This window comes from Pseudopipra pipra, chromosome 20 (assembly GCF_036250125.1).
Source record: "Pseudopipra pipra isolate bDixPip1 chromosome 20, bDixPip1.hap1, whole genome shotgun sequence".
NCBI classification, from domain to species: Eukaryota; Metazoa; Chordata; class Aves; order Passeriformes; family Pipridae; genus Pseudopipra; species Pseudopipra pipra.
This window is the reverse complement of record NC_087568.1, coordinates 5710748-5736019: the sequence shown is the minus strand read 5'-3', so window position 1 is coordinate 5736019 and position 25272 is coordinate 5710748. Positions and strand designations below refer to the sequence as shown.

Here is a 25272-nt window from a genome sequence, read left to right as displayed (position 1 = left end):
CCAACTATCAAGGAATGAGCAGGGAGAAATTATGTTGATAAGTGTCCTGGAAGTAATAGCTGTTGCCATTCATCAAGTGGCACCACGTGTCAGAAGTCGCAGGGAGGTACTTTCACTGCCACAGGGAGGTACTTTGATGATGTTATTCTAAAAATAAGGCAATGAGTGCTCTTGCTTTGTAGACAGTCTGTGTGAGAAGCTGTGGTGTTTACCTCCTCATTTGTAATACATTGCTAACAAATAATTTGTCTAAGTGAATTACTCTTTTTGGCAAGCACCTTTTCTCTGGGCTGTTTTAGGGAGACTTACTTTTCTGGATGTATGTGCCAGGGTCAGGATGTGATCTGTAATTCCTTATAGTGCAGGTTGGCTTTTCTGCAGAGTTCTCAGGAAGAAAGAAGAAGGTGAGGGTGAATGTTCTGGAGGCTGTGTAAAGATCTTGCAGTTTTTCACTTCACTCAGGTTTATGCTCTGCTTAGAGTGGAGGATGAAGCTGTGCTGGAAGAGTTTATTTGGAGGAGAGCATTGAATGTAACTGAATAAAATATTGCTCTATACTTTCATTAAGTTTCTTGTTAATGACCTTCAAACGTCCAAGTAGCAAAATCAAATTGAACTGATAACCTGATATAAATGGGAAGCTTTGATATGAGTGCACAGTGTCAGTTGTCACCTTCTTTGGGTCTTTCCTTGGTTCTTCCAGGACGTCTGAAACTCCTCAGCTAAAAGCTGATGTTCCTTAAATCATTTTTCTTGTATTACAGGGTGATCTGCTTTGAGTTAATTGCAGGTTTGAAAAGGCATGAGCTAAATGGAAGCCTGAAATAATGGTCATAATTAAAACACTTTGCACCTTTTCCTGTTGTTTGCAGGAGCAGCAGAGAATTATGGACAATTCTGCTGGGCAGATCAGCTTTAAGAGAACCAGTAAGTCCATGTCCTGCTGAGCACGTTTGGCCATCACTGAAAGGGCTCCGTGGCCAAATACATCATCTGTACATCTGGTTGAATATTAGTGAAAATATTCACTGTTTTGCTGTTTTTCCCTCTTCCTCAGTGTGTTTTTTGTTCCTCTGTCTCTGTTACTTTTTCATTCTTCCACTGCTTGTTTACAGCTGCTGCATGAACTGCCTGGAAGGGTGTATGGAAAAGGTGGTTCCTTTTCTGGAGTGGGCACAAGTGCTGCTTCCTAGACTGGCTGGCCTGGGGTGTTGATGAGTGGTGCAGCCTGCTGCCTTATTTTAAGGGATGGAGCCTGTGCTTCCAAGAATTTGCCCAGAGGTTGGAAATCCAAATGTTTCTGAACCCAGTCCATTACCTCCTATTTCCTTGCCCTTCCTGGGATTAGCAAGGCAGGTCTCTGCCTCCCTTTCCTGGAATCAGTCTGAGTCACAGACACCTGTCTTTTGTTGTTCCTGTCTCTGTGGTGGTGGAATTTCCTTGGTTTCTATAAATTTAACAAATCTGGTACGTGGTAGTGCACTTTGAGGAGTCTGTTCAGTGCTATTTGTTTCTTTTTTAGGCCCAGATTGCTGCAGAGTTGAACAAGCACTGGCAGAGGCTGTTAGAGGGACTGTCATACTATAAACCACCAAGGTACAGTCACTGCCTGATTTTAGAAATGAACTTCTAACGTGAGGTTTCCCAGTAAATAGAGGATCATGTTGAATATTTATCTCTGATTACATAAAAATAGGTTTTTGCTCTCTTGCATGACAAGACTTCAGGAGAGGAGGAGCAAGAGAAATTATGCCTGTTTAGTTCAGTCCTTGGGATTGCCGCATTTTTAGTAATTGAAATTTCTTTTCTCTTTAGTACGACTTCAGCAGAAAAAATTAAAGCTGATAAAGATGTAGCTGCTCCACTAAAAGAGTTGGGTCTGAGGGTCAGCAAGTTTTTGGTGAGTGAAGCTGCCATCTGGTTATTTTTTATTCCTGGAATGAATTGTTACTGGGATTCTTATATATAAGTAATCTTCTTGATGTTGAGTAGAGGCAAATTTAAGGTCCTTTCAATTCAATATAATCTAAAGGATATTAGAATGACATGTTGAAGCTGTAGGTCAAATTTTTCCAAAGTGAGGAGTGACCTTGAGGTGCTGTGGTTTTCCTGGTCCTGCTGCACAGGGCTCTGCTTTTCAGCAGCAGCACCTGCTATTGTCTGTCTTGGGTTTTCCAGGACACCTGCTCAGCTAAAAACTCATGTCCCTGGAATCAGTTGCATTGTTTGACAGCCCTCTCAGTTTACCTGCAAAGTTCTGTTTCTTTAAGCCACAGGTTTAGAGTTCAGGGACTGGTGGTACCTTTGTTTAAATGGCTCTGATGCTCCTTAAGCTGAATTTAAACTCCTGCAGCTCAATGACAGCAAAGCTTGTGTGTTTGGTTTTAAACAGAACTGCTGATTAAAGCATCTGCCTGGTGCAAGAGTGTTCTTTTGTCATATTTTGGAAATTATTTGTTTTGAAGATAAGAGCTGCCTGAGTATTTGGAGAGAATCTTAGTCTTTATTGAATTCAGTTGCCTTTTATTAATTTCAGAGCATTTCTCTTTCTTTTGTTTAGGGTCTGGATGAAGAGCAGAGTGTGCAGTTGTTACAGTCGTATCTTCAAGAGGATTACAGAGGAACAAGGGACTCCCTGAAGGTCCATAGCTCCCATTAATGTTCTGTTTACTCCACATCTGTCCTTAATACCAATAGTTTGTTGATGCCCATGGGCACACGTGAGTCTGAGTTCTGATTTGGAAATGGCTTCGTAGATTTTATTCTCTGAACCTACAATGCTCCAGTGCTGCTTTAAAGAAATGTGAGAGCAGATATCCAGGCTTATCTCTTCCTGCTTGAATCTCTGCAGGAACTCAGCTCCTCTCTCTATCATAGGAATACAGGAAAGCTACAGATTTGTGAATGAGAGTGAAGATGAAAAATAAATATGCAGTTAAAAATTAGGGTTTTGTCTTTGTGCTTTCGTAATCTCTTTCCAAAAGAAATGGAAAGAAAAATTGCCTTTTTTTCATTTCAGTCTTTTTTGTGCATATGTGTTTTGTCAGTAGATCTGTCTACAAGTCTTTATTTTGTTGTGTTTTGTTTACAGACAGTTCTTCAGGATGAAAGGCAGAGTCAGGCTCTGATGCTGAAGGTTAGTCATTTCCATTTGTTTTTTTCCTGTGGAAAAGATCTGTTGGCAGAGAACTCACTTTATTTCTGTGGAAAATCTTAAAATAATTGAAGCATTCCTTCATGTAGTGAACAAATTTTAAAAGGTGCTTTTAAAATTGATGGATGTGCATGTAGATTTGAACAGTGTTGATGATTGCTAGAGGAATGCAATTTTAGAGTATGTGAGGGAATTTAGCAGGGTTGATGTACACTCCCTTATTTTCCAAAGCTTGTATTTTTGAATGTTACTGTCTGAAGTGACAACTCTGAAAGGAAGGATGATGATAATTTTTGACAGATTTATAGGAATGTCTTTTTTCTTTTCTTTTCCAAGTTTTCTCATTTAACAGTGTAATTATAGACCTGTCCTTGTGGCCATGATTTATTGCGTTCCGTAAAGTTAATTAAGTGTTGTTTTTTTTCCAATAACTTAAAAACTGCTCAGTTGAAACTCCACCTGTAATAATGTGTGAGCACCCTGCATTCCTGTCATGGGAGAGGGAAGTGCAGGGGAGTTGGGCACGATATCAAATTGATACTGGTGGCACTGTACACTCACAGCTCGCTGACTACTACTATGAGGAGAGGATCTGCATCCTGCGCTGCGTCCTCCACCTGCTCACCTACTTCCAGGATGAGAGACACCCTTACACAGTGAGTACAGGAGTCCTGGACACCATGCCACTGAAATAGGCTAAATAGGTAGCAATTCCTCACTTGTGATTGTGAAAAGCACACGAGTGGGCACGTGAGAAGTTCATTTCTTTGTTTGTTCCTTTAAGGCACAGTACTTCCAGTGCGTGGAAAAGTTGGACAAGGAACTAGTCCCGAATTACCGGAAGCAGTTTGAAGCGCTGTACAAAGCAGAAGCTCCTACGTGGGAAACACATGGAAATCTCATGGTACTTTGTTTCTTACTCGTATTTATCTGACCTTTGAAGTCTTTCCTTATATGTAGTGCATTGGAAAATACATATGTGAAGGAGCAGTCGAACAGGATGTTTCTTCTGGTGCAAGAAACATAAGATTTATTTTCTCTCTAACAAAACACGCTTCTGCTCAGAAACAGAGGGTTGCATGAAACATATTGTTCCTTGTCATAAATCCACAGGTAGCCCTGGGCTAACAGAGCCATTTATGTGTAGTTGCTCATGATCTCTTTGTATTTATAGTGGCTTTCCTTGCCATTGACACAAGTGCTGGCTACACGGACTGTTGAGCTTCTCTGATTGCTTTGGCTGTCCTGTGATGGTGGAACTTTCCTTTGTGCAGACAGAGCGTCAGGTGTCCCGTTGGTTTGTGCAATGCCTCCGTGAACAGTCCATGCTGCTGGAAGTCATCTTCCTCTACTATGCATACTTTGAAATGGCACCTGATGAGCTGCTGGCCTTTGCAAAGATGTTCAAAGAGCAGGGGTTTGGCACGAGACAAACCAACAGGCATTTGGTGGATGAGAGCATGGACCACCTGGTGGATCGTATTGGGTAAGTGTTGTGTGTGTTTGTGAAGTGGGGACAGAGCAAAGCAATTGTTCTCCTCAGGAAAAAAGCATTTATAATTCTTGCTGCTGCCTCTTAAAATCACCACTATTTCAAACTAAAGATATGAAGGCAAAATAGTTTTTTTTCTGATCATACTGAAGGTTTACAGCAAAATGAAGGTGTGACTGCAAAGTAGAGAGGTATCCACAGACTAACTTTAATCTAGTATATAATTTTGCCTTTGGAAAGATTGGCAGTGGAGATACAGTGCCACTCCTCCTTGGATGGTCTTGTGGTAAAGTGAAATTGTATCTTCACAGTCCTGTGCTGGACTGGATGCTCCCTGTGTGGAGGTTGGTGCTTTCTCTGACTTATATTTTTACCTGGGTCACTTCAACTGTTGTGGGTCTGCCAACAAATGGCAGTGTTGCCTTCCTTGTGCTGTGTGGGACATGACTCGAGGGGCAATGAGAATCCTGCCAGGTGGCAGAGAGTTACAAAGGTGGAAAAGCTATCTTCAAATTTCGTGACTTTTTCTTCTCTGTTCAACCCAGAAATGGTGGTTCTGAAGATTGCATTTGGTCCTATGCCAATATTTCAAGACAAAATTTGGATTATGTGCTCTTAACTCCCTGTAATTTCTTATTGCTTCAAAGAAGAGCTGAACTAAAGGACCACTTACAGTTTAAAAAACCCCAAATAAAGTTTCTGACCTACTCGTTATCATTCTTCTCATGCTTGTAGGTACTTTAGTGCTCTTATTCTGGTGGAAGGCATGGAAATCGACTCCCTGCATGAGCGTGCTTTGGATGACAGGACAGAGGAGCACAAGATGGCCAACAGTGAGCACATCCACCAGGTAAAGCACTGGCACAGTAACCAACCCCTTGTCAGGCCTGAGAGAACAGAATTTGTTGTGATTACCCAGGCACTGCTGTGTCTGTGCATTTCTGATCCTTGGGTGTGTTGACCGGGTGTAGGAACTGGCATCCACATAATGTGAGAGACACAATCAACTTGTTGAGTGTGAACTGCTTTCAGAAGATGTCAGTTATTTTGCTTTTGTCTTGTCTCTGTGCAGGAGATGGACAATCAGCTGCTGCAGTTGGGGGATGTCTCCCATCACGCTCCGGTGCTCTTGGCCTGGGCTCTGCTCCGTCACACCATAAACCCCGAGGAGGCCACAAACGTGATCAGGAGGATGGGCAGCACTGCCATCCAGCTCAACGTGTTCCAGTACCTGACAAAGCTGCTGCGGTCCCTCAGCAGTGGGGGCAAGAATGTGAGTTTCTTATAATCCTGTATGTGAGCTCCTGATTTAACTGCTCCTGGTGTAAAGCTGTGATAGGAAGTGGATGATTTTGAAGCAGTGTTCTTTCAAGCTAAGTCTGCTTTTAAGCAGTGTGCAGTAAAGTGTGGTCTGTCATCTTGCCTTCTTCCAGTGAGGATCAGGAATCAAGTTGGAATGAAACTGATTTTTATGCCCAAAGAGTAAAACAAAACTTTGTAAGTTGTAGCAGAATAGATTGCAGTTAATTACATTTGCTGATTTGCCTATATAGGTGTATTTGCCATTATGGATCTTCAGTACTGGATGATTTAACTCTGCACTACTCTCTATGTATGGTTTCATTAGACAACACTGTGTGTGAGAGTAAACTACTTTGTAGGTAGAAACCAGTGGCAGCAAATAATTTAGATTTCTATGAACACTTAATAAAAAATATGAATCCTTAATAAAAATAAATAAATAATTATGGACACAAAATAAAAAAAGAAGTGCTTTTTTTTTGCTGTCTGGAAGGCATTTCTAGTGATAATGATAGTGATAAGGTTTCTCATTTCAGTCAACTATTTCATGTTAATGTGGAGATTAAGTAATGACTGCTCCCTGTTTTGCTGCCCCTGTGCAGCAAGGATGTATGAGAAAGGCAGTAACTCAGTGTGTAAAGCATGTTGAGTAGAGTTGCAGTGTGTTTGTAATTCACAGCCTTTCCCTTAATGGCTCTGTGTGTTCCTCCCTTGCAGTGCACTGCCAGCACAGCTTGCATGTGTATTTATGGACTTCTTTCCTTTGTCCTGACGTCACTGGAATTACATACATTGGGCAATCAGCAGGTAAGCACCCAAGGCCCCTTGCATCTGTAAAATAATTTAAAATTACCTGTCATAACTGATGCTAATTGTTTGTTAAATTGCAAACTTAGATAAGTAGCATGGCTTCAGGCTGGCTGTGGGGTCTGGGGTTGGGTATGTTGGGTGTGTGTTTCTGTTTCGACTCTAGGAAATAGTTACATCTTGGTGGGTGAACGTGAAAACTTAAAATTCCAAAAATGTTGCAGAACTTGGTTGGGATGAAAACCCGCTGTGTAAAGTAGCTTTGATTTTTTTTTCATCCTCTCTTCCTTTGTAGGATATAATTGATGCTGCATGTGAAGTTCTGGCAGCTTCCAGCATTCCTCAGCTCTTCTGGAAGACGGTGAGTGTGTTGGCAAATTGTTTATAACTAAGACCTGATAAAAGATTCTCTTATAGGAAAGGAACAGACTGATAGTGTTTAGTTAGTTGGTTTCTAGGAGGGCCCGAGGAGCTAAAGTTCTTTTGCATCTATCTTTGATTTACTTTTGCCCTTTCCTGCCTTTTAGGTACAGCCTTGACTTTACTCTTGAAAAGGATACTGGAGCGAGTTTTAATATAGGTGATAGTTGATAGCAGGGCTGGGGCTGCAAGGATTGAACTAACTGCTGGCAAAAGCATCCTGCTTATTTTTTGTTGCCACAGAATTAGGATGACATGTAATGCCTTACAGTCTTACTTCTTGCCTTATACTTGCAGAACTGCCTCATGCTTTAGTCTGTGCAAGGACTGGAGTGATACTTTCGTGCATGATTAATGTTAAATGCACAGCTTAAAAAGGAACTGTAGCTTTGTGCTGTACTGAGACCCTTTTAGCTTTTCTTTTTAGTAATAAGATATTTATTTTCTGTTTCCACCACCAGGAACCTACTGCTGGTCTGGGTATTATCCTGGACAGTGTGTGTGGGATGTTCCCCCATCTTCTCACTCCCCTCCTTCAGCTGCTCCAAGCCCTTGTATCTGATAAATCTACTGCAAAAAAGGTACAGGATCTCTCTTGGTGTTTGGGAGGTGATTTATTCCAAGACAGGGATGAAATGCTCTATGATTCTTTCCATTACATGTGCTTATCTCAGTTGCAGTCTTAGGTAACAGACATTAGCCCTGTGCTGTTGCAGGACTCTGTTGTCTGGCTTTTAGAATTCTTTCCAAGCCTGGTGGCTCAAGATGAAGATGCTGACTAGTTTTTGCATGGTGCTTTACTGATAAGAAGTTCTTGATTCATTAGATGAGACTTGTCTGGACACGTGGGCTGTGTAGTAGTGTTTTGGTAGGGTCGATGTATTAGAAGGATATTGTACATAAAAACAAAACTTGCTGATTCCTGGAGGTGACCTGGTTGATTAATTTTTAAGAAGCTCTGGCTCTTTGGCTGTATTGTTGAAGCTCTCTCTGGTGCAGGTATACAGTTTCCTGGATAAAATGTCCTTCTATATTGAACTGTACAAGCATAAACCTCCGGATGTGATCTCCCATGAAGACGGGACACTGTGGCGAAGACAGGCCCCAAAGCTGCTCTATCCTCTTGGTAAGGAAACTGCACTTCTTTACTTACTGAAATGCTTTGGGGAATTCAGTTCTTTACCTGGCTTATAACTAATTTGTGACTTTTTCATCTACTTTTTTGATCTTTAGGATTAGGTCAAACAAATCTACGGATACCTCAGGGAACAGTGGGCCAGGTGATGCTGGATGATCGGGCTTATTTGGTACGGTGGGAGTATTCCTACAGCAGCTGGACACTGTTCACCTGTGAGATTGAGATGCTGCTCCATGTTGTATCAACAGCAGGTGAGACAGGCTGGGAGTATAAAAGAATAAATAATTATTAATTGGTATCGATTGGAGGTTAGTAGTAGGACTGAATACTTTTGAAAGAGCATGGAATATTTTACCAGAGACCTGACGATAATGATTATTCTGTAAAATTCACTGCAAAAAAAATTTGCTGCATGGTAAGACCATGTAGTGAGACAAGATCCATTTTAGATGAGGAGAAAGTTGAGATAAATAAAATTAATGTTTTTCGGTTTGGGGAATGATCGTGGAGGCTTGTGGTGAGAATAATGTTCATTGTTCCAGGTTTGATTACTGCTTATGTACAATTTTGCATTCTAGTGTTGATTTTCTTTACCCAGATGTGATTCAGCATTGCCAGAGGGTCAAGCCCATAATTGATCTGGTTCATAAAGTGATCAGCACTGATGCATCAATAGCAGATTGCCTTCTTCCAATCACATCGCGGATCTACATGCTCCTGCAGAGGTGAGTCACTGCCAGCAGAGGTACCTGAGCAGGTACAGTGAGCTGGAAGAATGGCTAATTACTGATTTTGCCAAGAGCTTTGCAAGAAGTGTCAGTGCTTGAACTCCCCAAGACTGGTGTTCAGCTCTCAAAACTGTTCTGCCTACACACTGTTTGCAGCAGAATGCCCCCCTTCCACCTCTTTCCTGAATGTGCAGTTTTACCCATTTAAAGGCAGTTTTTATTGGTACCTATATTTACATGGAAGGGGGATAAAACATAGTGTTAGAGCAGTAACTCCTGGGTGTTAAAACAGTTGTACTTATTAGCTCCTCCTAGAGTTAATTGCCAGGGAATTAATGTTCTGCTGTATAATTATTGTTCTCTGTGACAGCCTGCTGTCTTGCCAGCCTTGCCTCTGGCAGTAAATTGATCTGACTCAGGTGTGAGGGGGAGGTGGGAAGTCTAGACTGAAAGTGCAGACTCTGCTGTCTGTATTTACCTGCTTAGATGTTATACATGTGTTCTTCAGTGAGAGAGAAGCTTTTTTGATTAAAAAACCCAGTAAATAGGCTAGACCACAGTTGGCAGTGCATTTCATGCATATGTTTCTCTTTTGTAGGCTAACAACTGTAATCTCTCCCCCTGTGGATGTTATTGCCTCTTGTGTCAATTGTTTGACAGTCCTGGCTGCTCGGATGCCAGCCAAGGTGAGGGAAGGACCTGTTTTTGCTGGGTGTGAGAACTGGTAGACATTTATAGGTGAATGAGAGGGAACATCTGTACCTTTTCTCTTGCAGGTTTGGACTGACCTTCACCACACAGGGTTCTTACCATTTGTTGCCAATCCACTGTCCAGTATGAATCACATGATTAGGTATTCATGATCCCTCCCTACTTTTTTTGCCTGACATGTCATAAGAACTTCTTCCCAGTGTGCAGTCTCTGCACCTGGCATCTCTCACTCGTGTCAGAATCCTGCTATTCATGTGATGAACCCTCTTGCTCCTTCCACAGTGCAGAGGGAATGAATGCTGGGGGCTATGGGAACCTCTTGATGAGCATAGAACAGCCCCAGGGCGAGTACAGTGTCACCATCTCCTTCCTGAACCTCGTGACAACTCTTGTCCGGGTGAGTGCTGCTGGAATGCTCTGGTGTGACACCAGCTGTGAGCTGGTGTGATTGGGAAGTGACATAAGGCATATCTTCCTGCAGCAGTTGTCTTGTCCTTTGTCCCCCTCCTGGTTAAATAACATTTCTGTTTCTCTTAGGGACAACTGGGTAGCACCCGGAGGCAAGGCCTTGTGCCCTGCATCGTGTTTGTCCTGAAGGAGATGTTACCAAATTACCACAAATGGAGATACAACTCTCATGGAGTGAGAGAGAAAATCGGTAAGGATCTTGAAGGAGGAAGAGGGAGGAGAAGGGAATAGAAAGGATCACCTTCCTTCTCAACAGAATATGTGAATTTTTCTTCTTTTTTTATCATACCTTTTCTAGCAGCCATTTGGGATTTGTATTGTACGTCTTCTGGTATTGTCAGATGCTGTGATTTGTTTGAAAATAGTAGGAACTAGGCAGAAGTTCTCAAAACCTGACTGACCCATTTTATCTCTGTTTTAGGGTGCCTAATTCTGCAGCTAATCCATGCTATACTGAATTTATGCCCTGAAATGGATCCTCGCAGCAGGTAAGACAATTGATGGGTCTCAGATCTGCACTAACCTGACAGCAGTGCAGAATTCACTATTATTCTGTGTCAGTTTTGAAATGCAAACAACTAGGAGGGAGCTGGCATAACTGTGTAGTGCTGGTTTCAGCTCTTTGCTGCATTACTGAGTACAGGAAGGGTAGAAAAAGATTAGGGACAGACAAAACCACAGAGGTTTCTAGAACACCTGGTGAAAAGGAGAAAAAAGTACCTAGATTTCCTGGGACAGACTGCCATCCACTTTTCCTATTTGGTGTAGCCGCTGTCATGAAAGTAGAAGGGAGAATAAAGGAAAGGACAATGGGGGTGTAGAAATGAAGAGGTTACTTTGTGGTAGTTTTTTAAGTCCTGTGTAGCAAAATCCTGCTCCTCGTGACTCTGTCCCGTGTTTGTGTGTCCCAGCAATGCTCCCAGCCTGCAGTCCTTGTGCATCTTCAGCCTGGCCAACACGGAGGCAGGGCAAGCTGTCATCAACATCATGGGCATTGGGGTGGACACCATTGACATGGTGATGGCCTCCCAGTCCAGCGGGTGAGTGGGATGTGGCTGTTTTGGCATCTTCTGTGTGCTGACATGACACTCTTGAGTGAAAACATAACCCCCCATGGAGTGCTGAGTTTCCTCTTTGAATGTTGTGCAAATAATAAATGTCGATTGCCAACACAGTGACTTTGGTTTCCTTTGGGAACACAGTGACGAGTCCCAAGGCCAGGGGCAGCTGCTGATCCAGACAGTGAAGCTGGCGTTCTCCGTCACCAACAACGTCATCCGGCTCAAACCCCCGTCCAGCGTGGTGTCTCCACTGGAGCAGGCACTCACTCAGCATGGTGGGTATTCCTCCCTGGGGAGCTGTGCTTTTGGGTTCTTTGCAAATGCCAGTGTGTGTCTCATTACAAACAGTAGTTAAGGTTTCCAAAAAGTGCTTGCTAGTGATGGGAGGAGGACTCTTCTCCCTCCCCTGAGGCATTCTGCCCCGCTGGGACAGCTTCTAAAGGATTAATCAAACATGGCTTATTGTTTGATGCTTTGTAATGAGATTAGTGTAATTACAGAGTATACTAAATCAGCTGCCATTAGTGCCTCTGGCTGGACCCAGGCCTTGTTCTTTTGGGAGAACAACCTAGTTCCCACTTTCTGCTGCGGAAATCATTATTTGGTAAATAGTTACATCTTGTTGCTGTTTCTTCTCTTTGATTTCGATTGTGTTCTCTCCAGGTGCTCATGGAAACAATCTCATTGCTGTCTTGGCCAAATACATCTACCACAAGCACGACCCTGCCCTTCCACGCCTGGCCATCCAGCTGCTCAAACGACTGGCTACGGTGAGATGAGACACACCAGTGCTCCTTTGCTTCTCCCCTTGTGACTGATTCCACCACTGAAATTCTTTCCAGATAATTTCTTCAGGCTTTTTTTTTATCAGGGAGCTTAATCAAGTCAGTTGAAGCAGGGTGGCCTGACAGCTGTAAGGTAGAGCACATCAAAAATCACCTAAAGGGCACTTCAGTTTTTTAACCTAGTCTGCTGTTTTCAGAAGTCACTCAGCACTCACTGAGAAGTTTCCCATGAGTGGGATGTTATCTGCAAAGTATTTGCACCTCCAATTGATCTCTTCCCAATTTTTGAGCAACTTTATCTAAAGTCAGAATCTTAGATAAAATTTCTATGCCTTTCTACCTGGAATTTTAACATCTTACTGAGAAGAGCATCCTATTTAAGTTTTTATTAGGACCTTTCAAATTTTAGACTTACTAAAAAGCAAACTCTAGATTTACTAAGCCTTTTAGACTTCCTCTCTTTGGCTACTAAACTTCTGAGTATTTGTAGTTTTCTTAAAGAATATAAATCCAGCTCTGGGTTTATTTGTTTCAAGAAATACAATTCCAAAGCTGTTTTACTCTTTCTAATTTTTTGATAACCTGGGAGAAATAGGTGAGGGAGAGGCCAGAATTGCCAAAGACGAAAATTTGGATCACTTGGCAGCTTTCTTCCCGCTTGGTGGCAACTCACTTCTGAGTACCCCCTCACAGACTGACTATTAAATATTTTGGAGGTTCATGACAGTGCAAATCACCTCTTATCTAGACAAGCATTCTGTACAGGGTGGTTATTTTTCCCTGGGGTGCTGTGTCCCTGTGCAGGTCGCTCCCATGTCCGTGTACGCCTGCCTGGGCAGCGACGCCGCTGCCATCCGCGACGCCTTCCTGACCCACCTGCAGAGCAGGATCGAGGACATGCGCATCAAGGTCATGATCCTGGAGTTCCTCACGGTGGCTGTGGAGACACAGCCTGGGCTCATCGAGCTGTTTCTGAACTTGGAAGTGAAGGATGGCAGCGATGGGTCAAAGGTACAACGGCAGATACTTGCCCAAGGTCTTTTCACAGTAGGATTACAGCACCGGTCTCTGAAATCTGGTAGTTCTTACTGTGTGCTTAATGTAAAGATAAATGCAGCTTGTGCTTGCAGTTAATGGATGTGGTGCTGTCCCAGTTTCGTTTTTCCTTATAACCAAAGAGAAACTTCCCCCAATATTTCAAGGCAGATACTGAGTTAGCGTAATAACATGTGCTGAGTCAGACCAAGGATGCCTGTGACCCACTCTTGACTCTCTGTGGGGGTGTTTTTTAAGTAACCTTAAAACACTCATCTGTGATGCTCTCGCTGTGAGAAAGCTGAAGATTGGGGTACAATGGACAATATAATTTTCCAGAATACCCACTCTGATGCTTTGCAGTTCAAGGTCTTCTGGGACCTTTTGAAGGCACTTGGCCACACTAAGTCTCAGTTTAGCTTACATTCTATTTCCCAATAAATTTTTTTGTGTCTCCTGTGCTGTGACTGCGTTCACTTGTGGTCCTATATAAAATACATGACAGCATCATATACTCAGATTTGTTTCTCTGTGTAAGTGGAATTAAGCACATTGTTCTCTGACAGGTGCCTACACAGTGGTCCTGTGGTGATGTAACCTCCTGTTTCCTTTTGCTTTAGGAGTTCAGCTTGGGGGAGTGGAGTTGCCTCCAAGTGGTCTTGGAGCTGATTGACTCCAAGCAGCAGGAGAGGTACTGGTGCCCTCCCCTCCTGCACAGAGCTGCCATCGCCTTCCTGCACGCGCTGTGGCAGGACCGGCGCGACAGCGCCATGCTCGTGCTGAGGACAAAGTGAGTTGGGGCTTTTCTACAAGGCAGTTTCCTTCCCTTTCTCCAAAAGTTTGGTTCATCACACTTTTCAGGGACATTTGCATCTTAGACTCTGCGTGCCCTGCCTCAAAGCCCATACAGTGTGTGGGTTTTGAGCTTGCAAGATGAGAAGCCCCCCTGTGCACGTTCAGAAGCAAATATCTTTCTGTTTCTTTCATACAAAGCTATATAAATTTGTGTTTACCAAAGCATATTTTCTGTGAAGTTTGGAATTGTCAAAATGCTGCTAGGCATGGGAGAGGTAACTGATGGTACTTCTGTATGTATCTTTTAGGCCAAAGTTTTGGGAAAATTTAACTAATCCCCTCTTTGGGACCCTTCCTCCGCCTTCCGAATCATCAGAGGTGAGCTACATCCAAACAAAAGTGAAGGGAGTTATGCACTTCTCAGAAATGGTTTCTAGGTGATGTGTGTGGCTGTTCCCTCTGCTTGCAGCTTTCTGTGATCAAGTTGGTTAAACACAGGACATGAAGTGAATGTTTTCTGGCTTTGCAGAGACTGTACAGCCATGAACTATTTTTTGGAATTCTCTGCTCTTAATTCACATGTCAGACAAAAATAGATGTTTCCTGACAGCTGTGGTGACACTCACTGGGTGGAATTTGTGCTGTCTGAAGTGTATCCATAGCTCAATCTGGCTGGTATCACAGAGGAATCGATCAGGTTCTTGTTATTCTTCCTTTCTGTGGGAGTTTTTCCCTTCATTCTGAAGGCCCAGTGCTCTCAGAGTTTGAACTCTGCTCTGAACACAGCATTCTGTCCTTACTGTCACTAATCCATGGTCAAATGACATAACTGTTGCTATTGTGGGAGAAACAAGTCTCCTGTGCAACTGGAGTATTAGTCATCCCAAGTGATAGGGATAAAGCAGAATTCCACTTACTCTTCAGAGCTCAGATTTTGCTTTTTTTTTTGTCTTTATAGCTCAGTGTCTTGGATACCTGTGCCTTAATCATGAAAATTATCTGTTTGGAGATCTACTATGTTGTCAAGTGAGTCTTTGGGAGTTTCTCCCTCATCCCTGTACTTTTTAATTGTCTAAACTCTGTGTGTTAACTCTTGACAGAAAGTGGTCTTTGAGGGACAAAGCACATGTAATCCTGTGAAAATGTGGGAGTGATTTATGAACACATTGCAAACATGCATTTCAGAATCTTGCAATCACTAGTTGCAGAAAGATATTAGTCTTTTTGCAACCTTTAGGTGAGAATGTATTAGTATTTTCCTTGTATCCTAGAATGAGAATATACAGTATTTGTTAAAACTAATTGTCAACTAACCTAACTAAACCTTCTGTATTGGTTGCTGAATCACATTTAGTAGTTTTCTCCCACTTGATTTGTTTTCCTGAACATAACTGACATTGAATATGTTGAAAAGTTAGGATTAACTAAAATCTCTGCTTAAAAAAAAAAAAAAAAAAATCATAGATTTTCTTCAGAGATCATGTTTTTCCTTCACATTTGATGCAAAAAGTGGGATTCCCTGCACAGGTCTAATATGTGGAAAACCCTTCACTTGCAAGCTGTGTCCCTGAATCTCAGAAGAAGTGTATTTTCTGACCCAAGAATAAATGAAGATAAACTTCTCCTCTTGATTTGGTCAGGGGCTCTCTGGATCAGTCCCTGAAAGACACGCTGAAGAACTTCTCCACCAAAAAGCGCTTTGCCTACTGGTCAGAGTACGTGAAGTCACTGGCACAACACGTGGCAGAGACCGAGGGCACCAGCTGTGCCTCTGTGACAGAGTATCAGATGCTCATCTCGGCCTGGAGGATGCTGCTCATCATCTCCACAAGCCATGTAAGGGCTGCCTCTTGCCTGGCATGACAATTTGATACTAACATTTTGAATAATTCAGCGTCAACAGCTAAGAATTCACTGGTTTTCCTTTCAGTTTTGTAGTATGTGTGATTTCAACACACGTTGGCACGAGCGTGGCACAAGAGGTTAGAGTGGGTGGTGTTCTGCTGTTTGATCAAAATGAGCACATTGTCTGTCTGAGCAGAGGAGGGAGGTAGTAAATAATTTTTAGAGCAATTCTCAGTAATTAGGTAATGCTGAAGAGCTTTTCCTGAGTCAGGTGAGGCAGGGATGCACCATTAGGGAATTAATCATTGCTGACTTCTTGCCCATGGTTAATGAAAAACTTCAGTGATTTCTGTAAAACTCATCAGCTGCAAAATTTGGGGAGTTCTAAAAGTGATAGATTGAAACAGTGAACTGATGTTAGGCTGCTAAGAAGATGCATCTTTTATTGTGCTTGTTTGATTTTTCTCTTTGGATCTAGGCGGATATCATGCACCTGACTGATTCTGCAGTTCATGAGCAGTTGTTTCTGGACGTGCTAAATGGCACCAAGGTTTTGGTAGGTGCTGCTTCCTATCAGCTCTTTCATTTTCTAATTGTTCATCTTCTTTGCATTATGAGGGGTTCTATTTCTGCAGTTGCTTGCTGTCATAGAGCTTTTTTGACCTGGGAAATTGGGCTGAAACAAAGTGTCTCTTCCTGAACTGATGAGCTGCTTATAAATCTTTATTTTGCATGTGTCATTCTTGTCATCACTGAGTGGACCTGTGAGGGTCCTGGCTCTGGCCCCCTCAGTGCTGCTGAAGAACAAACCTGGTCATTTGGTGGCAGTGCTTGGGCTGAGCATTCTTGGGCTGAGAGTTTCTGAAGTGTTCTTACATGTTGCAGCTGTAACTCTTGCAGTATTTCTCCTTAGCTCCAGGTTCCTATGTCAGTGGCCTGCCTGCAGCTGGGCTCTATGCTGTGTACCCTTCTTCTGATCCTGCTCAAACAGTGGAAGAGGTGGGTATTTTGTTTGGTTAATTTTTAGTCACTGCTGGAAGTAAAAACTTGGGAGGTTATGTTTAAGTCTTTTGCTCTAGAGAGATGCCCGTAGTGATTTGGGGAGGAAACTTAAGCCTTCTCATAGAATTTTCTTTTGGGATGTAAAATGTTCCTAGGTTGTTGTTGAAATTCTGTGGAATCTCTAGTAGCCAATACAGTTTATGGTTTGGCTTTCTGCTTGCTGGTGAAAAGTATCAAAAGAGCTTTTGTGATGGTTAGTCCTGCATTCTCACAGTGAAGGGAAAATGCATTCTCTCATTCTGTGGAATGTCTTTAGTGAGATCCAGGTGGTGACTTAAACTTTACTTTGGAAGAACTGCTTTTATTTGTGTGGATCATGTAACTTATGATCCACACAGCTCAGTCGAGCCAGTATATTTATTGAGGGATCTTGTCTAATCTGAAGAGCTCTCCCTTTTTGTTGTCAGCGAGTTGAGTTCTGTGGATAAAATCATAAACTCCTTGACGCAGATTCTGGAGGGAGTGCTACAGGCAGATCAGCAGATGATGGAGAAAACCAAAGCCAAAGTGTTCTCAGCTCTTATCACTGTCCTGCAAATGAAGGAGATGAAAGGTGAGGTGGTGCATGTGCAGGGCTGAGCACACCCTGCACCCAGTGTGTGGAGGAACATGTGTGTGGTGCTGGTGGGAGTGCAGGGTGCTGAAGGGAGTCACCAACCTGTGGGACTTTTCTCCTTTTTTCTTCCTTGCTTTAGCTAGTTTTGGAAAGAGATGAGGTTTATCATTCACACTGTGTCCGTGTCTTCTCTTGTCTTTCCCTGACAGTCACCTCTGTGTTTGATCAGTTTGGTTCCCATGTGATTTTGGAAATACCTCAGTGGGTGTGGGAGGGACACTCTGGTCAGGCTCTCTCACAGAGGGAACGAATGTCTAGTTAGAAATAACAAAAGACCTAAACACTAGAAAGAGTTTGTACATTTTGTTACAAAATGACATGTTTCTGACATTGCAGTAGCACTTGAAGACCCTCAGTGGAATCTGAGCAGTATTTCCCTGTACAGCACATACAAAAGCACTGTGATGAGAAGTCTCAGCTTGTCTTGTGTATTCCTTGTCCTACTGCTTGGGCCCTGCAAGCCCACATGTTTTGGAAAATAGATAGAAAGTGGAAGGTTGGGTTGTTTTTAGTTGTTTTTCTTTGCTGTTGAATTTGAGTTTGTAGTCGTGCTGGTAAAAGGTGGTGCAATTTATTATAATGGTTTTGATAAGAATGTAATATTTATATGGACTCACAGAGCACAGACTGCACCCAATCTGCATGGGCCAATACCAGAAATCTGGAGCAATTGGTGGGAATTGCTATAAGGAGCAGTTATGGAATAATACATCCACAGTAGTGCTTGATTTGTGCTTTGACATGAGTTTGTATGACTTCTGGGTAAAACTACATGGTTTTATTATCCAGATGACCATTTCATCCCTTATTATATCCTCCTAGACTCAGTCATCTAACTTAGTCACAGTTCATCACATTCTGTTTGGTAGGTTTTGAAATGAGAGCAGAATAAACACTTAACTCCAAGAAATGTGGCTCAGTGATGCTGTCAGTTAAACTGGAAACCCGAGTACAGGGACTGTGTGTTAACTGGTGTCTGTTGTGTGTGTCACAGTGAGTGACATCCCCCAGTACTCCCAGCTGGTGCTGAGTGTGTGTGAGACACTCCAGGATGAGGTCATTGCCCTGTTCGACCAGACTCGGCACAGCCTGACCTCGGGAGATGCTGCGGATGACAAGGACAGTATGGAGACGGACGATGCCTCCCGAGTGAAGCACAAAGACCAGCGAGATGGGGTAAAGGACCTGCTCCTCTCTTCTGCAGTCTGGTTTCTTCTCTCTAAGCAAAAGTTTCATGATGCTTGGAACAACTTTCCCTTGCAGCCTGATGCCTCCAAAGGAAGTGTCAGCAGTTTGTTTCAGAATCACTCCATGTCTTTTTGCTCATTTCAGTCTGGGAAATCAGCTGTTGCTGCCTCTCCTTCAGATCTAAAAAATATTGTCATGAGTGCTAATACAGCCACCAAAGGGTGTGCAGAGTGTAATGTGAGAGATAGCAGGGGCCTTAATTTATGATTCTGAGAATGACTGAAGTTTAGGTTGTGTTAGTAAATGCTTTTGAGATTTCTCTTGATACTCGTGTCATCCCTGTAACCCCTGTATCTGGTTCTCCTTGACACTGAAGGTGTGTGTCCTGGGTCTGCATCTGGCCAAGGAGCTCTGTGAGGTGGATGAAGATGGAGACTACTGGCTGCAGATTACTAGGAAAGTCCCTGTGCTTCCTACTATCTTTGCTGCATTGGAGATCAGCCTGAGAGTGAAACAAAACCTTCACTTCACAGAGGCCTCTTTACATTTGCTGCTGACCTTAGCAAGGACTCAACAGGTGAGAGATGCAGAGGAGTGAGAGCACATGGTTGTACACTTTGAATAGGAGATGTGTATTCATGAGTCTGTGATGCAGCTGAACAATGAGCTGTAGATAAAGGGGGTTTTTTTGGAAGCTGGGAAGCACTAGTTCCTGTATGTACACCTGCTCAGTGTACCTTGTTCTCCATAGTTTTCCCTGGCTCAGATGGAAAAGCTCGAGCCAGCCAGGGCAAACCTGTCATTTAGAGCAGGCACTTTTTCTGAATGGAAAAAGTTAAACCAGCATTGAATATTGGATCCTGTTTCCTCATTAGTTCTGATAAAGTGTAATTTATCTATTGCAAATTCAACTTGTGTGGGGCTTTAGATGAAAGCAAGGTTGTTCCAAAGCCCTTTGCAAAGATGAGGTACATACCAGAGCAGGTGATAAATGGGATTGAGAGTATAGTTATGCAGGTTAGATTTTACTGTTGCTTTTCTTGATGTTGAACTTTTAACAGCATCAAAGTGGGTGTAGATGAAAGCTCTCTAAAAGGGCAGTGACAGTGCAAAGGACAGAAATACCTAATGCAAAACAAATCTCTTCAGTCTCAGGGAGGCAGATTCCAACAGAAGTTTGTTCTGTGTCTTGTAGGGAGCAGCAGCAATGGCTGGAGCTGGTGTCACCCAGAGTGTCTGCCTGCCCCTCCTGAGCGTGTACCAGCTCAGCACAAACGGAGCCATTCAGGTGGGTGCTGCTTCCTTCCATGTGGGAATGTGCCCAGAGAGCTCCCCATGCCCTGCCTTGTGGGCTGTGGCTGGAGCAGTGCCACCCCTAGAGACCAGAGGCTGCTGGAGTGGTGTGGAGGGAAATAAGTGGCTTGTTCTCGTGTGTGATCTGTTCAGACATCTGCCTCATCCCGAAAGTCTCTGGATGCCCCCTCCTGGCCTGGGGTCTATCGTCTCTCCATGTCCCTCATGGAACGCCTGCTCAAAACACTGAGATACAACTTCCTGACGGAAGCGCTGGACTTTGTGGGTGTCCATCAGGAGAGGATCCTTCAGGTAGGTCACAGACTCCCTCTGGGATGGTTTGCTTGGCTTCTCTGTCCCAGTGACAGTGGAAAGATGTCAGAAAACAGCACTGACAAAGAGGCTCCTGCCTCAGGAAGGGTCACAGGGGAAGTAACACAACAGTGGGAGAAGGAGGACAGAATGCACAAGCCATGCAGTCAGGTAGGGGTGATTGTTATGGTACCTGTTAGAACTGGACAGTCCCATCTGCTCATCTCTTCACTCCTGGGGTTGTAACTTTGCTACAGATGTTTAATATGCCAACTCAAGAGTAGCAGAAGTGGGAGTTTGAGGGGAGCTCACTTTGTGGCCGTGGCTCTGGAAAGAAAAGTACAGGAGCCGTTCTTGGAGGCGGCTTCAGCTCAGCCTGGCTCAGATAATGAGGGGTCAGTCACCATTGGGGTCAGCAAGATTTCGTGTCCTGCAATGCTGAAATACCTGTCCTGGCTGGACTGTGTCACTGCAGACTGCACCTTCAGCTTTTTCTTCTAGAGGAAGGAATGGGATTTTTGTGATTTATCTGTCGTGGCCTTGATTTACTTCTGTCTCCTTTGCAGTGCCTGAATGCAGTACGGACAGTACAGAGCTTGGCCTGTCTGGAGGAGGCAGATCACACTGTTGGCTTCATTCTTCAGCTCTCAAATTTCACAAAGGAATGGCATTTCCACCTGCCACAGCTTATGAGGGACATGCAGGTAGGAACCAGGATATACATTGCCTTGGAGTGCAGGGATTTGGATGTCTTGTGAGAAAATGGCACTATATCACCTTTTTATTATTGCTCTTTTAATAGGAACTTCAGCTGAGATTATTTAAGTGTGTGTTCTATCAGTACCTTGTCTGAGTTGAGTGAGGAAATAAAGAGAAGTTATAGCTTGGGAAAATAACTTGGGGAATTCAGTGGCTTACCCTTAGTTCTTAGTGCCAGGTGATTCCAAGAAAATACTGAGAAATGGAGAGAATGCACGGATCCTTTATGATCACAGTGCTCTCTTATGGATCCTTTATGATCACAGTGCTCTGTTTAACTGGATTTTCCAGCTTCCACATGTGGAAGCTTTTAAGAGATTTTAAGAGATTTCTCCCTGATCTTATTTATTTCAGGTGAATCTGTGTTACCTCTGTCAGGCCTGTACCTCCCTCCTGCACAGCCGCAAAATGCTCCAGCACTACCTGCAGGTGAGGATCCCAAACCAAACTGTGAGTTCAGTGTTGCCCATGCTCCCTGTTGGAAGGCAGATGTTATTGAATAACCAGGCTCTTGGATATTGAATGGATTGTTGGTAATCCTAGTGGGAATTACTGACAGTCATCAACAGGTAGGATTTGCATTTCTCCACAGTGAAAAAAAAAGTGTGCAAAGAGTAGTCTGGAGTCTAAAAACCTCTGGGCAGAGTAAAGCCAGTCCTAGAGAACCAGCAACCTGTGTTGAATGGTGCTGTTGTCCTTATACACTGCAGCAAGAGGCTGCATTGCTGTAGGACTCTGGAATGCCATTAATAAGCCACTGTTGCCCTGGTGTCCTTGATCTGATTTAATTTGTTCAAGGGACATAGTTCTTGTTCTTGGGACATCCTCAGATGCACGAGATGGAGAAGATGCATTGCTACTGCTGTGTTATTTCAGCGTGGCTCAGGCTTGGTGTGCCGATTATTGTTTTCCTAAAATTGTTGAACCTAAACAGCCTCTGCAGCTGGCTCCCTGCAATGCAGAGCCTCCCCAGTCCATGCCAAGCGTAGATTCTCAGCTGGTGGCAGACTTTGGGAGCCTTTTTTCCTCATTCTCTTTGTTCCCTACATTTTTTTTTCCCTCAAATCATTCGTCTTAGTGCAAAATAACCGTGTCAGTGTTCAGGGCTTTCTTTTTTCTCTCTCTGCAGACAAAAAATGGCGATTCCCTTCCATCCAGTGTGACCCCCCGAGTGCAGCGGAATCCCCAGGCCTCCTCCAAACATCCCAGCCCCGAGTCAGAGGCAGCAGAGCAGAAGGCCCTGCTCACAGTGCAGTACAGCCTCCTGAAGATCCTCAGCAAGTCTCTTGCTGCCCTGCGCCACTTCACCCCCGATGTCTGCCAGATCCTCCTTGACCAGGTAGGGACAGAGGAGAGGTGCTGCTCCGTGAAGGGGGGAGATTCCAGCATTTCTAGGGATGATCTTTGTAGTGAGGCACAGTGTGTCCTTCTTGAGACAGTGACCCCTGTCTGATTCCTGCTGCACAGAGCAGGAAGGCAGGACACAAGGAATTCCCACTGGGAATCAGACACTGGTCAGTGTGAAAGGAAGGCTTGGCCAAGCTTTTGTGGGATCTACACAACACTGTCTGTGTGACCTCACTGGAGCAGACAATAACCCAGTGGGTTTGTGCCCTCAGTACACCACTCTTCAGGAAAGAATCCCCTTGCTGTCCTCCCACTGTGGTGTGAGCCAGTGCCTGGTCTCCAGGTTCAGAAAAGGAGGGTTTAATCCTTGACTCTGGCAGTGTCCTGCTGCTGACTATTGGATAGGGATCTTCCTTCTCCTGTGCCTCTGGGTACATACACCAGTGTGGAAGCGGTCAGTGCCTTGGTGTGCCAGTGATGGGAGCTGTGTGAGCAGAGCCATGGAGTCTGGTTGTGCAGTGCTGTACAGAACACTTCACTGCTCCATCTGTACACCTGAGACTTGTGAAATTATCACAGTGCTTATATAAAAAGCGTAATGAGGGACTGGATATTCCTGTTCCTATGGCAACAACACGCTCATGGCCTCGAGGGTCTCACACCTCTTTCTGTGTCTCCACAGTCGCTGGACCTTGCTGAGTACAACGTGCTCTTCGTCTTGAGTTTCACCACACCAGCCTTTGACTCGGATGTCGCCCCTTCCTTTGGGACCCTCCTGGCCACAGTCAACGTGGCCCTGAACATGCTGGGAGAGGTACTGCCCCTTTCCTGTCTGGGAGCACAGCAGGTCCAGCAACCCCAGAGTGCTCCTTCAGCTCATACTTCGAAGAGCAGGAGTAGTTCTTTTTTATCTCCTGTCTCTAATGCCTGTCTTTTTTTCCCTCCAAGCTGGATAAGAAGAAGGAACCTTTCCCTCAGGCTGCAGGGCTGAATATGCAAGAGGGAACCAAAACCCTCAAGTAAGTTTCTAATTATTTGATGTAGTCACGGCCAAGCAGCAGAACCCAGAGCTCCTCACATCAGAACTGAAGTTGAGAGGTATTTGTGTAGCTTCAGAGCTTCTCACTCTGAATCCAAGGACTTCAGGTAGCCCATCAGCAGCTCTCCAAAGCAAGCAGGGTTTTTTTGGGGGGAGGATGTGTGAAGTCATCCCATCATAAATCAACCACTGAAGATGCAAGTAAAGAGGTGTTTGATGCTTATTTACTGGTACTTCTAAATCAATTCCCTGCTGGCCACAGGGGTTTCTGGTCTGCAGAGCACAGCTTTTGGGTATGGCTGCTTGAGCAGAATGTGCACAGTAACACTATTCCCTCATGTGTGTGTGTGTGTGTGAAGCCTTTCTATGAGCATTTGACCTGGGAGGTGTTGTGTGCTGACCTTTATCTGTGTTCTTTGCACAGGTCTCTGCTCATGTTTACAATGGAGAACTGTTTCTACCTGCTCATCTCCCAGGCCGTTCGGTACCTGCGGGACCCGGCCGTGCACCCCCGGGACAAGCAGCGGATGAAGCAGGAGCTCAGCTCAGAGCTGGTGAGCACCTTGTGCCGTCCTCTGTGTGGGGTCAGGGAGTCCTGTGGGAGAAGGTCACTTGTCTGTGGCTGCCCAGTAAACCCCAGCATGAATGAACAGCCTTGGGCTGCACATACTGGCACGTTCCTGTGCCACGGGAAGCTGGTTTGGGGAGGGAGAGGGCGTATGGTGGGAAGAAGCTCTGACCTGTTCCACACTTCTGATTGCAGAGCACGCTGCTCTCCAGCCTGTCTCGTTACTTCCGCCGGGGTGGTCCCTCTTCACCTGCCAGCGGGGTCCTTCCCTCTCCCCAAGGAAAGTCTGCCTCCAAGCTGGGTCCGGAGGGGCAGGAGCCCTTGTTCCAGCTCGTGCAGGCCTTTGTCCAGCACGTGCAGAGATAGATTCTGTCCTGGCCCTGCCTCCCTTTTCAGGACCTGCAGCGGAACGATTCATGTCCACCACAGAAGGCATCACCTTTGGCAGAGCTGGAACAAGGACTGGGAAGGGAGGGAGGCCAGGTGTGGGCAGTGGTGTCACCCGAGCAGTGGGATCCCATGAACTCTTGCCACCCAGGAGCAGAGTGAATGTAAGGAGAGCCCAAAGTGGCTCTCTGGTGACCAGCCCGCGTGCACAGCCTGCTCACTCCCTCTGCCAGAGCATCCTGCCTGGGTACAAGCACTGAACAGTCAAAACCTTTATTTTTATAGCTTGTACCTCAGCTGGGGAAGCTGTGGCTGGATAGAGAGAGGAAACACTTTCTGCTGGGCATTAACTCTGCTCCTATCACAAGGTGCAATCTGCCTCTCCCGCACAGAGTCCAGCTAAGGCACACCAAGGGATCAGCCAGCAATTCAGAGACCATCTTTCTACTGCTATTTTTGTACTGAGTGGTTCAAGGCACGATGGTGTATGTGTGCTCACGCCTTCCCTTCACCCTGCAGTCTGTGTGTTGTGTGTGTTTCTGAAGAGCAAGGCCTCACTTAAGGTTTTTACGTCAAAATTCCATTGCTCCAGTCTTGCAGTTTTTTTGTAACTGTGCCCTATTTATACTGATATTAAAACCTTTATAGACAGCAGCTGGGTTCGTGGGTTTGTGTTGGACACAGCAGCAGCTCTGCAGTGTCGGGGTGGTGGTTCTGCTGGGCTGAAGTCCCAGCAAAGGCTGTGGTTTGGGAGTGATGATCCAGTGCTGTTTGAAATGGCTGTAATTAAAGGCTGATTCCCTCGGCTTCCCCACACCCACTCCCTTTCTCATGTTGGGGAACTTGTAGGAGGTTTTAAATGAGCAGCACTATAAAATACTCCTCGGGGATGATTCCCCCTGCACATCCCCTGCCTGTGCAGCACCAGGGAGGGCACAGGGTCACACTGGAAGGGACACT

General features: G+C 44.5%; 1 protein-coding gene across 3 annotated transcripts in view; it reads left to right on the top strand.

Moving 5' to 3' along the window:
• NUP188 (nucleoporin 188) overlaps positions 1 to 25272 on the top strand; it is a 28899-nt gene that overhangs the window by 1087 nt on the left and 2540 nt on the right. Inside the window, exons 2-44 of one of the 3 annotated variants that reach the window (XM_064676965.1) lie at positions 873 to 927; positions 1523 to 1596; positions 1816 to 1900; positions 2561 to 2641; positions 3092 to 3136; positions 3718 to 3810; positions 3939 to 4058; positions 4429 to 4640; positions 5382 to 5496; positions 5719 to 5919; positions 6666 to 6755; positions 7051 to 7116; positions 7637 to 7756; positions 8175 to 8301; positions 8409 to 8564; positions 8912 to 9038; positions 9640 to 9727; positions 9818 to 9894; positions 10035 to 10149; positions 10290 to 10410; positions 10642 to 10708; positions 11132 to 11260; positions 11423 to 11556; positions 11945 to 12051; positions 12871 to 13077; positions 13722 to 13891; positions 14205 to 14274; positions 14855 to 14922; positions 15537 to 15732; positions 16220 to 16297; positions 16655 to 16740; positions 17211 to 17356; positions 18414 to 18595; positions 18984 to 19184; positions 19803 to 19895; positions 20054 to 20212; positions 20779 to 20916; positions 21326 to 21400; positions 22101 to 22310; positions 23001 to 23132; positions 23267 to 23337; positions 23782 to 23911; positions 24121 to 24966. In XM_064676965.1, coding sequence (XP_064533035.1) covers positions 873 to 927; positions 1523 to 1596; positions 1816 to 1900; positions 2561 to 2641; positions 3092 to 3136; positions 3718 to 3810; positions 3939 to 4058; positions 4429 to 4640; positions 5382 to 5496; positions 5719 to 5919; positions 6666 to 6755; positions 7051 to 7116; positions 7637 to 7756; positions 8175 to 8301; positions 8409 to 8564; positions 8912 to 9038; positions 9640 to 9727; positions 9818 to 9894; positions 10035 to 10149; positions 10290 to 10410; positions 10642 to 10708; positions 11132 to 11260; positions 11423 to 11556; positions 11945 to 12051; positions 12871 to 13077; positions 13722 to 13891; positions 14205 to 14274; positions 14855 to 14922; positions 15537 to 15732; positions 16220 to 16297; positions 16655 to 16740; positions 17211 to 17356; positions 18414 to 18595; positions 18984 to 19184; positions 19803 to 19895; positions 20054 to 20212; positions 20779 to 20916; positions 21326 to 21400; positions 22101 to 22310; positions 23001 to 23132; positions 23267 to 23337; positions 23782 to 23911; positions 24121 to 24291 — 5188 coding nt within the window. In that variant the 3' untranslated portion in view covers positions 24292 to 24966. Of the gene's footprint in view, positions 1 to 872; positions 928 to 1137; positions 1282 to 1522; positions 1597 to 1815; positions 1901 to 2560; positions 2642 to 3091; positions 3137 to 3717; positions 3811 to 3938; positions 4059 to 4428; positions 4641 to 5381; positions 5497 to 5718; positions 5920 to 6665; positions 6756 to 7050; positions 7117 to 7636; positions 7757 to 8174; positions 8302 to 8408; positions 8565 to 8911; positions 9039 to 9639; positions 9728 to 9817; positions 9895 to 10034; positions 10150 to 10289; positions 10411 to 10641; positions 10709 to 11131; positions 11261 to 11422; positions 11557 to 11944; positions 12052 to 12870; positions 13078 to 13721; positions 13892 to 14204; positions 14275 to 14854; positions 14923 to 15536; positions 15733 to 16219; positions 16298 to 16654; positions 16741 to 17210; positions 17357 to 18413; positions 18596 to 18983; positions 19185 to 19802; positions 19896 to 20053; positions 20213 to 20778; positions 20917 to 21325; positions 21401 to 22100; positions 22311 to 23000; positions 23133 to 23266; positions 23338 to 23781; positions 23912 to 24120; positions 24967 to 25272 lie in introns of those variants that run through there. The other 2 variants (XM_064676963.1, XM_064676964.1) reach the window with 2 other exon arrangements.